This window comes from Sciurus vulgaris (assembly GCF_902686455.1).
Source record: "Sciurus vulgaris genome assembly, chromosome: 10".
NCBI lineage: Eukaryota > Metazoa > Chordata > Mammalia > Rodentia > Sciuridae > Sciurus > Sciurus vulgaris.
Genome location: NC_136470.1, coordinates 81,375,239 through 81,391,793, shown reverse-complemented (window position 1 = coordinate 81,391,793; position 16,555 = coordinate 81,375,239). Strand labels below are relative to the sequence as shown.

Below are 16,555 nucleotides of genomic sequence, written 5' to 3'. Positions count from 1 at the left end.
TGGAGTACAGTGTGACACTGTAATTCACGTATGCAACATGTAATGATCAATTCAGGGTAGTTGGCAGAACATCACATCATATATTTGTCACTTATTTTTGTTGATAACATTTAAATTATAGTGACTTTAATTCTAATATGAATGACAGATATATTAGTAATAAATAAGTTAATGTACTGAATAACTGAATAGTAAGGAGCCTAATAAGACTGTTCAATAACTAGTTCGCAATCAAGTACACATGTGAACTTCCTAAATTACCTTATATAATTTACTGAGATCATAGAATATAAAGGTAGAAATATTCAACCATGATTTTCAAGGATTTTTTTTTCATGAACAGACAACTCTCATAGGAGAAAGCAGAAATTATGTATGTACAACATTCAGTAAAGTCGTCATATTCTCTCAATGCATAATTGATTATTTTGAGAGTGAGACAAGCATCAGAATAACATTAAGAACTTTCAGATATGTCAATGTTCATTTTGTAGATGCTGCTACTGTGTAATTTTGTGAGTTTTAGATTCAAAAGGGCATTAGCCAAGATGGTGACCAGCACCCTCATTTTAAAAGTCCAGAAAAAAATCCAAAAAGGGGAAGTGATTTGTCCAAAGAACTATCTAGATAGTGCCTGAAATGGAAACACTACCAAAACATCCCTGCCCCCTAATCCAGAGCTCATTCCATAAAGTCACACTGCTTTTGAATTAAACAGTTGATTGGAGAATATGACACATTAGGTGCCACTCAGACTTAAATATAAACAAAAATATAACGTATTCTGAAAATTCTCCACAACAGGACAAAGACAACACCAGGAAGACTGAAGCATTTTTTTTTCCTAAGTCATCTTTTGTGCTGGAGAGAGGGGTAACAGAAAAGGCAAAAACATCTTCCTGATTAAGCAGGTAAAATTCTAAAGATTAGAGTACCCTCTAGACTTGGAAGCTAGACATAAAGGACTTATAACACACAGAGAGTACCTGGCTCTTTCTCATGGCATAGAACATGATCTTTAGCAGTCTAAATTATAAAATCTTCATAATAACCCTGAAAAATTGGATTCAAAAATATAAAATGACTTAAACTTTCAAATCACTTCCCTAAAATAATGGCTTGTTCATTACCTCTCAATGTCAGTTCTCTCTCTCTCTCTCTCTCTCTCTCTCTCTCTCTCTCTCGCCAAGGTACTTACTGAGCTGTAAAGATAGCCTTCGCCATTCATGGCCACATAGAGGCTGGCTTTCACCCCTTGGATGGCCACCACACGCAGGCCCACAGGAATTAGATTGAAGAGGGCTAGAGAGGCAAAAAGAAGACAGAGAAGAGTCAGTGATCTTTTGAATAGAGTGCCTTTCTTCTCACAATGACTTTTGAAAACTAAAGATTTAATAAATAAAATTGGTAGGGAAAAAGAGAAAGAGATAGTGACAGAGGCACACATGAGACAGAAATTCTAAGAAGAACTGGCTTATTCTCCTCTAGTCTCTGCACCACCATTAACTGCTCAAGTAATTTCAGGTAAATTTTATAACTCATCTGAAATAAAGGGATCAGATCAGAAGATCTTTAAGGACCCCACTTGGATCTGAACAACTAGGATCCCTGCTCCTCAAAATGATCACATCCTAAAGTGAACCGGAAATATGCTTGTAGTCTCTAAATATTTTAGTTGCCCATCACTCAAAAAAACATTCAGCTCTCCATATGTCCACCCAGAGAAAAATTTCCCAGAAAAATATAAAGCAGATAATCTATGTTTCTTCTAACAAGGTATTGCTATGAATTACATATTGATGGCACTATTTCAGTTACTTTTGAGATTACAAAATGAGCATAAACAGAAAGCACTACCCCTACTCTGAAATGATTTGCATTCCATAGAGGAGAAAAGCAATCATATAGTTAAGCTCTGTAGGTGGTATTACAGATATGAATTAAATATCTCAGGATTGCATGCATAAGAAAATATCTCTGCAGTTCACTTTAATATTCTGACTCTGTTAGAAGTCCTTATCTGTCTTTTCTATTGATAAAAATTCCCATCAGTTTTGTTTTTTTCAGTTTTGAATATAAGATGCACATAAATTAGCATAAGAGCTACCATTAACCAGGAGTGCTTCTTTTATTCTGGGTTCCCTGAACTTGGGATAGTTAAGTCACATACTCACAAACACACACACACACAAGCACACAACAACACTGTATCTGCATTTCAGTCAAATGTTCATTTGAAAGTTTTAGAGGATCAAACTTTAGACCACACATTTAGTGTATCAGGATTCAATTCCTAGCTGTTCATTTTGAATTAGGCTTTTTGCCTCTTTGGACTTGTTTCCTCATTTGCAGTTCAAGTGCAGAATACATCTTAGTAGTTGCTTAAAAATTAATTGTTGACTTAATTTAGATCTGAACTAGTTATTCCTGTGTTCTTACCATTGTCTTTGTGCTACTGAAATTGCTTAAGAAATATAAGACCTTCAAATCTAGTTGGGGAGAAAAAGCTAAGACATATGGAATAACCTGATACAGTGTATAATTTACTTCTATAATTAAATGTAATATATGCATTCTATATATATTTCTATTTTACAGAAGATCAGGGAAATGGAAGATCTGCATGGCCTCAAGTACTCAGGAAATGCTTCACGCAGACTAGGACCTGAGTTGACACTTAGAGAAGGGGCGAAAGTTGAGGGAGCAAAGAACAGAAAGACAGTTTAGTGGAGCAGTGGTTTTGCAGAGTTATGTATCTGTGCAGTAAATGATTTGCAGATTGGAAGATTTGATTCATATTAGGGAGAAATGAAATATAAATAAAATAAGGGTAAACAACTGAGCGCCTATTCTTCTAAATGCAAAGATTTAGACTTTTCAAATGGGCAAGAAGCGCGTGACCTATAAAGACTGGAGCAGCAACACAGATTTTAAGATTGTGAGAGATTTGTAGATAACATAGTTCCTAGACCAACCACTCAGAGTGATGTGACTTTGAGCCATCCATTTAACCTTCCTGACACAGTTTTCTTATCAGTAAAATGGGCAGAGTTTACTTACTCTTACTGTACTGAGTTTATAGAAGAACCAAATGCATTATCATGCTTCTGAAAGTGTTTCATAATGGAGATATGCCATCTATAAATAAGAGTTGTCATTAATGACTGCTACTTCTGATTGTTAATTAGGTAATCAAGAGACTGATGTAAAACCTGATATATTTCATCCATAATATTTTTGAGTATATATTCAGTAACTCAATGCTATAAAATATAATAGTTTATATTTGGGCACCATTTAATTTTCAAGGTGCTGATCTCATCAATTGTATTTGATTCTCAGCCATAAACATTAGGGAGAGTTTAGGACAGAATAATGACTACTTTAACTTTTTTTTTCTTCCTTTTTATTTTTTCCCTTCCCCCCATCTCTCCCACCCCTCTTTTCCCTCTATACAGTCCTTCCTTCCTCCATTCTTACCACCCTACTTATCCCTAACCCTAAACCTAACCCGAACGCTAACCCCTCCTACCCCCCATTATATGTTCTCATCCGCTTATCAGCGAGATCATTTGTCCTTTAGTTTTTTGAGATTGGCTTTTCTCACTTAGCATGATATTCTCCAATTTCATCCATTTGCCTGCAAATGCCATAATTTTATCATTCTTCATGGCAGAGTAATATTCCATTGTATATATATGCCACAGTTTCTTTATCCATTCATCAACTGAAGGGCATCTAGGTTGGTTCCACAATCTGGCTATGGTGAATAGAGCAGCTATGAACATTGATGTGGCTGTATCTCTGTAGTATGCTGATTTTAAGTCCTTTGGGTATAGGCCAAGGAGTGGGATAGCTGGGTAAAATGGTGGTTCCATTCCAAGCTTTCTGAGGAATCTCCATACTGCTTTCCAGAGTGGCTGCACTAATTTGCAACCCCACCATGAGTGTACCCCACCATGAGTGTACCTTTTTCCCCACATCCTCGCCAACACCTATTGTTGCTTGTGTTCTTGATAATCGCCATTCCAATTGGGGTGAGATGAAATCTTAGGGTAGTTTTGATTTGCATTTCTCTTATTACTAGAGATGTTGAACATTTTTTCATATATCTGTTGATTGCTTGTACATCTTCTGTGAAGTGTCTGTTCATTTCCTTAGCCCATTTGTTGATTGGATTATTTGTATTCTTGGTGTAGAGTTTTTTGAGTTCTTTATAGATTCTGGAAATTAGCGCTCTATCTGAAGTATGAGTGGCAAAGATATTCTCCCACTCTGTAGGCTCTCTCTTCACATTACTGATAGTTTCCTTTGCTGAGAGAAAGCTTTTTAGTTTGAATCTATCCCAGTTGTTGATTCTAGCTTTTATTTCTTGTGCTATGGGAGTCCTGTTAAGGAAGTCTGATCCTGAGCCAACAAGCTGAAGGTTTGGATCTACTTTTTCTTCTATAAGCTGCAGGGTGTCTGGTCTGATTCCGAGGTCCTTGATCCATTTTGAGTTGAGTTTTGTGCAGGGTGAGAGATAGGGATTTAGTTTCATTCTGTTGCATATGGATTTCCAGTTTTCCCAGCACCATTTGTTGAAGAGGCTATCTTTCTCCATTGCATATTTTTGGAACCTTTGTCTAGTATGAGAAAATTGTATTTATTTGGGTTTGTGTCCATGTCCTCTATTCTGTACCATTGATTTACCTGTCTATTTTGGTACCAATACCATGCCATTTTTCTTACCATTGCTTTGTAATAGAGTTGAAGATCTGGTATTGCGATACCCCCTGCTTCGCTCTTTCTACTGAGGATTGCTTTATCTATTCTGGGTTTCTTATTCTTCCAGATGAATTTCATAATTGCTTGCTCTATTTCTGTAAGGTACACCATTGAGATTTTAATTGGAATTGCATTGAATCTGTATAGCACTTTTGGTAGTATGGCCATTTTGACAATATTAATTCTTCCTATCCAAGAACATGGAAGATCTTTCCATCTTCTAAGGTTTTCTTTAATTTCTTTCTTAGTGTTCTGTAGTTCTCATTGTAGAGGTCTTTCACCTCTTGTGAGATTGATTCCCAAGTACTTTATTTTTTTCAATGCTATTGTGAATGGGGTAGTTTTCCTAATTTCTCTTTCTGAAGATTCATCACTTATGTATAAAAATGCATTGGATTTATGAGCATTGATCTTGTAACCTGCTACTTTACTGGATTCACTTATGAGATCTAAGAGTTTTCTTGTGGAATTTCCAGGTTCCTCTAAATATATAATCATGTCATCAGCGAACAGGGATAGTTTGAGTTCTTCTTTTCCAATTCGTATCCCTTTAATTTCTTTGGTTTGTCTAATTGCTCTGGCTAGAATCTCAAGAACGATGAAGAACAAACGGATTCAGGGAGATAACTCAGGTAAAACTACATCTGAAGAAAGGCTTTCTAGCTCTCTAATGTGGTTATGTTAAGACATCATATTTTGGGCTGGGCTGTAGCTCAGTGGTAGAGCACTTACCTCACATGTGTGAGGCACTGGGTTTGATCCTCAGCACCACATAAAAATAAACACATAAAAATTTATGTCCATTTACTACTTAAAAAAAATTTTAAAGATACCTTATTTTTTCCTCCTCTCCTCTTAATTTCTCCAAATACCCATTCTTACCTTCTTGCAAACTAATAGATGATTTAGCTAACTTCCCTACATATCTTGCAGCTAGAGGTAGTTCCTATGAACTCAATACTGACCAGTGAGACAGGTCTGTGGAGTCTGAAGAACCCTTTCTTAAATACAGTTTAAAAGCCTGACATAGTGATGGACACCTGTAATGCCATTGGCTCCAGAGGCTAAGGCAGGAGGATCACAAGTTCAAAGGCAGCCATAGCAACTTAGCCAGGCCCTAAGTAACTTAGTAAGATCCTGCCTTAAAATAAAACAAATAAATAAATAAACAAGGACTGGGGATGTGGCTCAGTGGTTAAGTTTCCCTGGGTTCAATTCCTGGTTTTAAAAAAGCAAACAAAAAGAAGACGGCTTATAAGTTCCTCCTGCCCCTCTTCTCAATCCTGATAGCTGTTCAGATGAGGAGGTGGCACCTGGAATATCTCAGATCATGGAAACAAGGCCTACTTCCAAGTGTGTGATGGTAGGTGAGCCAGAAGGAGCTGAGGCCCTCAGAGTTCTGAGGAGCAGTGACCACAGTCCAGCATTCAATCACCTAGATCTAGTTTTTATGAGAGAAAATAAGTCCTTGTTATTTCAGTCTGTGCCATCCCCATGCTAATTGATAGAGATTGCTAATGAAAGCAGAATTAATTTGCAAAGTAAAATTAATTACATGCTGGTTATACATTGTCAATAAACGCAGACACTGGAAAACACCAAGTTCAATGATAATTCTTGTAAGAAGGGATAAGGAAATCTGAAATTGTGCATAATGTCTTTCTAAAGTAAATACTTCCCTAGACAAAGCATGGAGCTGAAAAAGAAGGAAAAAGTGACTCTAATGCTTTTTCTATGTGAAGAGTTTAAGAAAACTACTTAAGTTAGGCAGGGACAAAAACAGGAATCTGTGTGAAAGTTTTATATAAACCACAAGGTAATAATGGCTTTCAAACTGCAAGCTTTGGGAGACTTACCAAATTCTCTTCAAAAATAAAAACTTAAAAAAAATAAAAAATAAATAAAAAAAACAAGCAAACAATATGAAATGAGACTTTTTAGTAGAAAAAGATAAAAACACTTCTTTTCAAGAGAGTCCTTATCTGTTTCTTAGAATCCCCAAAAGTTGGGTTGGGGATATAGCTCAGTTGGTAGAGTGCTTGCCTTACAAGTTCAAGGCCCTGGGTTCAATCCCCAGCACCACAAAAAAAAAAAAAAAAAAAAAAAAGAAAGAAAGAAAGAAAGAATCCCCAAAGTGGTCAAAAGTGGTCAAGGACTTAGCCTAATCTACTCTTTATCTCAGTGTAGCACACACTCTCCCTCGCTACAGAGGCCCTTTATTACTCAAGGAGAATTCCTCCTTAGTTAGGTCTCCTTCTTCAACCTAAATGTCACTGTCTCAGCACACAGTGACTTGACTCCACACCTCCCAATCTACTCACGCCAGTTCCCTGCCAAGAAGCTCCAGAGATTCCTCCTTGTCCACATGCCCTTTGCAACCTGGTGCCAATCCACATTTGCAGCTTATCACCTGTCACCTTTTCCATCCATCCCAACTAGCATCACAGAACATTTGCTAATTCCTAAGTTCCCACTAATTCTTAACTAGACCTGATTTTTGTCTCCCTTTACCTCTTATCTCTTTCTGGAAAGTCTATCTTCCCACTTGAAAAGGAGCCAACTCTTCATCCTTTAAGATCTATTTAACTCCCCAGTCCCCTCAGAATCAGCAGTTCCTTTTCCAGAATTGTCTACTTCATGTGCATATCTTCACAATGGCATTTGAAAAAGGATATTAGAGTTATTCTTTTTCACATCTGTCTTCATTCCCGCAATGCAAGACTCTTAAGAATGGTGCCCACAATGTCTAGACCTGTTATAAATACATTGCTTATATTTAATATATATTATATTTAATGAATGTTATTGATTATAACTGCCATGAAAAGTCATGTTATTTCCAGGAATTTAGGCTTCCTTATTTGAATAGAAGAGTTTTTTTTGTTTGTTTGTTTTGTTTTTTTTTTTAAATAAAATTTAAAACAAAGTTAGTCTGACATTTAAGTTTCTGTATAGTCACAGCATACCTTTCTGCCACATGGCACTCTTCACTCTAATATACTTATTTCCTCCTTCTAGTAACTTGATCTTCCTCCTCCCCTCTGAACTCCATGTTTCTGCATACTTGATTACTTCTGATTCATGTCATTCTCCTCATATGGAGATAAAGAAGAAAACACTGAAACCCCTGCCATGCTTGAAATGAAACACCAAACACACAGGTTGCTTATCAGCTGCCTTGTTCATGAATCCAGACTATATTTATCACAGTTTGGAATTTTTTCCCTTTAAAATAAAATCTGTTTATTCTCCCAACTACAATTAGATTGTATGCCCCCCAACACAAGGATCACATCTAAACCACACTTGGATAATATGAGCTGAATGGGGAAAAGAGAGAGAGATTTAAAATATGCAGGACAGCATGTATTCTATTTATATTCAGAATCTCAGTAAACATTTGTCAGCTGAAGACTACACTTACATGCAAACTAGAATCTAAGTATCTAATCTGACATTTGAGGATCTTCTCCATCTCACCTTTTCCAAAAGGAGTATCTCATTCTATATTTTTTTGTAAAGTTGATTCTTAACATTTTGAAAACATGAAATAATACAGCTGGAGTTCTCAATATTCATAAGCAAACTTAATCATAACACTACAAGCAGAAAGGGTATGAAAAAAGACAGTGAAGGGAAATGAGAGTCTCTTCAAATGGTGCAGGGGAGAGTGGATACCCACATGCAAAAGAATGAAATTGAACCTGTATCTTATACCCCACACAAAAATCAAATCAAAATGAATTACAAACTTAAAGGTGAATTCTGAAACTATGAAACTCCTGGAAGAACACATAGGAGAAAAACTACTTGATATTGGTCTTGGCAATGATCTCGTATATATAAAACCAAAAACAGATGCAACAAAAACAGAAGTAAACAAATGTAACGTCATCGAACTTTAAAAATTATGAGTAGCAATGGAAACAATCAATAAAGTTAAGAAGCAACTTAGAGAACAGAAGGAAGCATTTGCAATTCATATATGTGATAAAGGGTTAATGTAAAAAATACATAAGGAACTCACACAACTCAATTGTAAATAAATAAGTAGTCCAAGGCAAATGTGAGCAAGGTGCCTAAAAAGTCATTTCCCTAAAGACGATGTATACATATGTGTATATATATGTATACATATATATATATATCCAAAAAGTATATGAAAAGATGCTCAAAATCACGAATCATCAGAGAATTGAGCTGTGAAGCTAAAATAAACATATCTATATTTTAAAAAGATTATTTTTTTTGTTACCAGGGATTGAATCCAGAGGATGTTAACCACTGAGCCACATCCCTAGCCCTACTTATTTTTTATTTTGAGATAGGGTCTTGCTAGGTTGCTTAGGGCCTTGATAAGCTGCTGAGGCTGGCCTCAAACTTGTGATCCTCCTGCCTCAGCATCCCAAGCCATTGGAATCACAGGTGTCTGTTATCTTGCCCAGCAAAAGATTAATTTTGATTAATCATGCTACAGGAAAATTTTATTAACCTTCCAACTTCCATATTTCCTACAGAAAATACATTATACAACCATCACTATGTGAAAAATATTCAAATACTATATATACAAAACAATGGAAAGCAAATTTACAGATGTCAAGTAACTAGTAAAAACATTTACTTTTCTGGATTTTTATAGTCTGTGTAGTTTACAACTTTTTAAAATATAATCTTTTTTTTTTTTTTTGCGGTGCTGGGGATTGAACCCAGGGCCTGTGCTTGCACTCTACCAACTGAGCTATCTCCCCAGCCCTAAAATATAATCTTTATGATTTACTTTTTTACTCTAAATACTCATTTTTGTGCCAGATTTTTGTTTATTATGTAGTTTTTCTCAAGGGGTTCCCAAAAATATATAAGTTTTAGCACCTACAAAACCTAAGTCAGGCTCTGGTTGAAATTTAAATGGAAGTACAAATAGAAATGCAACAAGTAAGAAAGAAAAGAACTAAAGATATTATAATACTGAATGCCTACTTTTTTTCCTAGACATTTTGACATGCAAAATGTCATTTTATTATAAATTCAGTAATTTGTTGAACTTTGTGTCAGGGTTTATAAAAGACTTACCTTCTTTTGGGGGTACAAAGAGAATAAAGGAGGAAATAAAAGGTGACTTCATAAACTCTATAGGAATACTCTTGGCCTTAGTCCATTTAACTCTCATAGAGAACTTCGTAGAGACCTCTATAACTTCCCTGGTTCAGAAGTCATCTATTCTTTCCATTAATACTTATTGAGCTCTGACTGTAAACCAAATGTCATGTTTATGTTAGGAAAAGAGTAGTGAACTTCCCAGACAAGATCCCTGATGAACACTTTTTCTGTGAATTGTTCTGAGGCTCCCAATATTCTGTTGGCACATTCAAGGCGATGGAAATTTTATTATATTTTCATGTTGCCTAGCATGGTGTCTCCGTCTGAGAAGCTGTTATTCAATATTTGCTGAATAAATAAATGAGTCAGCTTTCTCTTTAAGCTTGCTTATTTGTAGTTTTTCTAGGTCATATTTCCATAATTGAGCATGTTAGAAAAACTGAAGATAATATTTACCACACACAGAATGTATTCGAATATAGACTTTTATAAAACAGCTAGAACAGCTACAGGGTCTGAGATGGCAGAAATACAGTATAGAAGACATGAAGCTGCTGTGTGGGTGTGTGTGTGTGTGTGTGTGTGTGTGTGTGAGAGAGAGAGAGAGAGAGACAGACAGACAGACAGAAAGAGAGAGAGAGAGGTGGGGGAGAGGGAGAGGGAGGGAGAATGAGAGAGGGAGAGAGAGAGAAATTGATTCTGTAGAATGATGCAGGACTGGAGGGAACAAAGAGAAAGAGAAAAGTTGGAGAATTTTTTTACAACCAAGATACCAGACATCTTGTAAAATAATACTGGACCAGAAAAAAAGTGCTTCGGATAAATGTTATACTCTATTCGACTTAATTTCCACCCATTTGTTATCTACACCAAGTGTGACAAAAAGGTAATAATCAATCCAAAACACAAGAAACAACAACGTGGCAACCTTTTGAAGTGGCAAAGAAGAGAGGGAGAGAAGGAAAGTATGTTTCAACTTATCTACCTTTCAATTTGTCTCTGGATTATGTAAAGTTAAAGTATCCCCAAGTAAATTCTTAAGGACAGATTTCTTATTGCCTGTAATGAGGAAGTGGCATTTAGAAAGCAAGTTAGATTTTTAAATTTCTGGGTTGAATTTTTTAGAACGGGCAATGAAAATTTTCATCTTATGACCCATTAAAACCCCAAGTGGAACATATTGAGAAAGAATGGTGATATTTGTATACTTTCAATGTCAGATTTCCCTTAAAGTTCAATATCATCTCCCACATTTCAAAATGTTCTTGATAGAGATATGTTGTTAAAGTGTGACTAACATGACACAAAATCTTAACCTAAAAGCAAGTTGATATTTCCCTATCATCCTATGATCTCTTATAATATTTTTAATTGTGTTATTTATGAAAACAATTTGCAGGCCACTCGATTGATTTTTACCATAGTGATGAAATTAATATATATTTCTGGCATTTATTCATAACTTACTGAAGTCAATTCTGTACCCTTTCCATGCTTAATAAGAATTTTTTAAGATTAAATATTCAGCAAACTAGAAGATGGTCTCAACTCTTAAATCCTCCAATATAAAAGTGATTATATAATTATGGTAAACTCCAATGTTCACTCAGGCAGGTTGATTATATATTCCCTCATCCTAATTCCACAACATTCCACACACAGCACTTAGCACATTGCTTTTTTGTATTTATGCATTTGCCTGAATCTCTCTGCAACCTAGGGGATCTTCAAGATTATTAATATTTTTTAGCTTTTTGCATCCAGAGTGCATTGCAGAGCAGAAGCCTAATAATGGTTGTCAGTGGATTTCACTATCTAAAACAGCATTTCTCACAAAATTGAGGGAAACATATGTGACTCTCCCTATTCTTTTAGCTTTAAAGTCAAGGAGATAAGACTGGGATGAGGGCACAGAGGACACAGCTTTGTGTCCTGAGCACCAGTTCTAAAATTTAATAACTTGTGGCCTTGGTGATCTCCAATTTCTAACTTCTCTGAGCATTACCCTGATCTAAATGCTTCACTGAGTTGTTAGGAAGATCAATTAAGAAAACAAAATTTAAAAAAAAAATGTTCTTAAGCTATAAAAGATATAAAACACCCTTACTGGTGGTTTGGGTTGGTTTGCTTGTTATTGTTATGTCTCCAGATCTAGAGTTTTCATAATGGGAGCCAGGGCAGTCAGAGGTGATGATCATTACCCCATAATTCAAATTAATTTTTTTAAAACACCATGGCAGGGGAAAAAGCAATGTATTTCATCTCTTGTTATTGAAGATTTAGTAAGCAAAAACAACTACGCATTTAAAATGAAACAGCATATAAGAATGTAAAAATCAGCATACTTAGCTGTGCTGACTCGGTGTTTTTGGTTTGATGCTCCACTTTATAAACAATTGGTCAAATAACCCCAGTTGGGTTATTTAGTTAGTACCCCCCACACACTGAATTTGCTGACTTACAGAACTCATTAGCAAAGGGGTTTAGAGACTAAATTTTTTCTTCTGAGCGTTTTGGGTTTTCAGCCTGGTGAAAATGAGCAGCGCAGTGATCCCTTCCTTTGACAAAAGCCACTAGATACGTTTTCCTTAGCTCTTGAAGAAGTCCTGCCGCTGGCTTTTAATCCTGATAATACCATATAACCTTCCTTATGATATTTCAGAGGTGTTCAAAAGCCTGCATAATTAACAAGTTAATTCAATATGATTCTTTTTTTTTCTTTAAGATGAAAAATGAAGCCCATCACTATCGATAATGAAAGCAAATGCCTGTCATCACTCATCCTCTGCAGCCAATTTGTCTTACACAGAAAACTTGTCTCACAGCCCTCTTGAAGCAGCACAGGTGTCAGTCCAGAAGATCAATGGGCGAAAGAAGAGCATCCCACATGAAACTTTTGCCTGTTTTGAAGGTTTTAGATTTGTATCTTCCACAAATCTTCCATCAAACACTCTGTTGCCAGTATTCATAACACAGCTTATTGAGTTTACTCATTAACTGACTGCATATATTCCAGACACTATGATGGACACCTGTAAAGTGCTGGTGAAAAAGACATGGCACTTGTCTTTATAGTGGTTGAAGTCTAAAATAGAAAAAAATGCCATGTATACTTTATGTGTCCATCTTTACAAAACAGAGAACTGCAGTTAAGAGATGGGGTTTTCCCAGTGTCATAAAGTCAGACGGGAGAAAAGCTAAGAAGTGAACCTAGGTTCTCATGGCTACGAGGATACAAGATATTATTGCTCTTAAGAAATAAAAGAGAAATTCCAGTAAACACAAATACAAGTAGTTGTGAAAATTAAAAAAGTAGAACTATAACAAACAAATATGGGACCATTAAAAGGAAAATTTTGGTCATGCACAAATACTTCACGCAGAAACTATAAACTCATTAATTGTTCTTAGTTATACACAGAAAATACAGGTAAACTCATTTGAGTTAGTTTAGATATGCTCAGTTAGAACTCAGTTCTTCATTATCATTGATTACCAAAACAAGAATATATACCTTCCTCATTCTTAAAGTGCTAAGTGGATCTAAAGAAATGAATATAATGTGATGAAATTTTTTAATGGAGGAATTTAAAAACAGGATTCTAAAAAGATGATTCCATTATTCTCTACCTTAATATTTATTCTTTACATCATCTCTTCTATTAAGCTGTAGTTAAAATTTTTTCCAAAGCACTGCCTTTCACTCATCATTATTGCAATTGCTCAATAAGTTGCAATGACTCTACTTTTCCTACAATACAAAGTTCAAGCTCTCCCAAATGGCAATTTAGGCTCTTTGAAATATGACCCACAACACTTGCCCACAAACTACATCCAAACTAGTCAGCACATTCCCCCAACATGGAAGAAGCCTTCTCCAGTATGTGAACTTTTTCTGAGCACCCTGTTTTGGGGGGGAATCTCTGATCTCTGAGATCTAATGATATTTCTAATCATGGGAGTGCCAGTGACACCTAGCAGTAAGTTTCATTTTAAGTAAAAATTCAACCTCCTCTTCTGCCCTGGGAACAGGAGTAACATCAAATTCATTTTTGCAATCCATAATGAGCATGAGGTTGGTCTTCAGTATGTTGATGTTAATGAAAAGGAAGCATGCATATGGTAGGCATATGTGAAAGCCCAAGCATTTTGTCGTAGCTGCCAGAAACAGAGTCTTAAGTTGGCAATGAGTGTTGGGAGACTTTAGTGATGTCTGCTGTGGACACAGGAGGAGCCACTTGTGCCATCAACTTGGCATCTCCAGCTTGAGGTCCTCCTTTTACAATAAAGTGCCACAAAACATTTCATGAAAGAATAGAATGCTCTGAACTGTACTTCAAAATAAATTTCTTACTGTACAACTTCATCTGAAAGCTAAAATAATGCAAATTTGGAATGCAAACTTTTAAAACTGAAATGAAAACCTCAGAGAAAATTTAGCTCAGTGGTTCACAAACTTCTCTGTAAATCACATTCTGGGGAGTTTTTTAAAATTCTGATGCTCAGAGCACACCCATATCAATGAAGTAAAAATCTTTGAGATTGAAAATCAACATTTTTAATTCCTCAAATGATTCCAATGTGTAACATAATCAAAAGACAATTTCACTCTCAAGAGTCCAGGGTAGTTTGAACAAGCTTCCAGGTAATGCTGATGCATTCCAAACCTTACTAGAGGGTGGACCAACCATTGCTACTCAAATGGAAGAGCATCAGCTTCCCCAGGAGTGATTTGCAAAGGCAGAATCTCAAGTCCCATCCAAGAATTACTGAAATCAAAATTTACATTTTAACAAGTACTCTGAGAGATAACTATGCATTTGATGTTTGAGAAGCACAGTTCTAGAGCAGTTGTTCTCAAAGTGTGAACTCATTACAGGTAAAAAAAGTGTCTAACACCTCACCCTCTAACCCTCTAAATCAGAAACTGTGGGGGTAGAACCCAATCATTGGTAGTTTCACCAGCCCTCAAGGTGATTCTGATGCAAGTTAAGTCTGAGAGGCAATGTAGAATAAGTGACTTATTCTACAACCAAGGAGAAGTCTCATGGGATTAACTTGACTGCTCTTTGAAATTGCCTGGGTCATTTTAAAAAATACTGATGCCAGGGTTCTGTCCTTACAGATTCTGATTTTATTGTCTTGGAGGAAGACCTGGGCATCAGCAGTTTTAAAAGTTACCCAGAGATTTTAACGTGATGAAACATTTGGAGTCATTGTTCTGGAGACTTTGGCCATCTTCCTTTGTATAGGAAATGGAGGACTTTCCCTGCTGGGATCATCAGCAGTGTAGAGGACTGAGAAGAGATCATATGATTCCATCATTCAGAGGGAAACCCCAAGTGCAGCGAGGTTTAGTCCTGTCTAGATTAAGCTTTGCTCAATTCTCCCAAAGATGATAAGGCTGGGTGTAGGGCTAAAGGAGGGTTAAAACTATGAATGGCTTCTTACACAATACAACATAGCTCTACTGAAGATCTCCTTATTCCCTAAAATTACTCTGGTTCACACTCCAGCCAGCATATATTGCTTCTGTTTACAGATTTCCAAAGCACACACTTCCCTGAGGGGAAGTCTGACATTATCAAGTTCAAGCTCTTACATATAATACCCATTTTACAGAAACTACAGTTTCAAAATGCTAAACTAATTGCCCAAGTTTTGTACCACTCACGTAAGTGGAAAAATGCATACCAATATCCACAGCTAGGTATTATCTCTGAAATCCCATGGGCTGTTCACAGCAACTACACTGCTTCCTCAAGTGTAGGAAGTGGCCTTTGGGGCATGCTAAAGAAACAATAAATAAAATATTCTGCCAGTATGTGAGTCAGAGGGAGCAAGGAGAAGCTCTCTGGGACATTTTTTTTTTTAAATTTAACTATGATACTATTAAGTGGGCTTAACAACGCTGTACAGACATTGATATGTGTTCCACATTCTGTCTCAATGTCAGGGAAAGCAGATGTACTCAGTGCAGGCTCACTAGATTTCAGCTGGATGCCTGCTCAGTACCACTCTAGCTAGGCTACTGAGTAATATGTTAAAAGAAAGAAAGAAAAAAGAAAGAAAGAAAAAATATATATACATACATGCAAACATACACATCCTACACACTTCAAGTCTCCCAAGTACAATATATGAAATAAGCAACCAAACTATTTAGGTCTTTAAAGTTATTGTACAATGATTTACTATCTTAAAAAATGTTTTTGTTAGTAAATCAAACATATTGAAGAAAACTTCTCTTGAGTTCAATGTTTAGCCTAATATTAATAATATCCTATAAATAATTCATATTTCCTTCTTAACACTTTTTATAAGTGTTATCAGAAGAATGCACAGACATAATTCAAGGGAATGTTCAATATGCATTGGGAAATAGTAACCAAAAAGTAAAATGAGAAATTGGGGATGCAGTATAGACTAGATCAAGGAACTCTGGTACTGAACTCCTTGAGTTCAAATCCTGGGTCTATCACTTAATATCTGTGTGCCCATGGGATAATTGTTTAACTTTCCTGTGTCTCAGTTTACTCATCTTCTAAGTGGGATTGATTATAGTACCTATTTTAGAATGCTAGTAGGCTTAAATGACTAAAATTAACAAAATTTTCATACCTATTCTAACTATTTAGAAAGCCCTCAGTAAACATTAGCTGTTGTTTTTTATATACACCAAACTCAA

The 16,555-nt window shown here is 35.9% G+C and overlaps 1 protein-coding gene across 3 annotated transcripts in view; it reads right to left on the bottom strand.

Annotated features, from left to right (window-relative positions):
* The window catches only part of FGF12 (fibroblast growth factor 12), a 526,942-nt gene that overhangs the window by 166,465 nt on the left and 343,922 nt on the right, over positions 1-16,555 (bottom strand). For all 3 annotated transcript variants that reach the window (XM_079155939.1, XM_079155940.1, XM_079155938.1), the window contains one exon: positions 1,199-1,302. In XM_079155939.1, the coding sequence (XP_079012065.1) occupies positions 1,199-1,302 (104 nt within the window). The remainder of the gene's footprint in view (positions 1-1,198; positions 1,303-16,555) is intronic.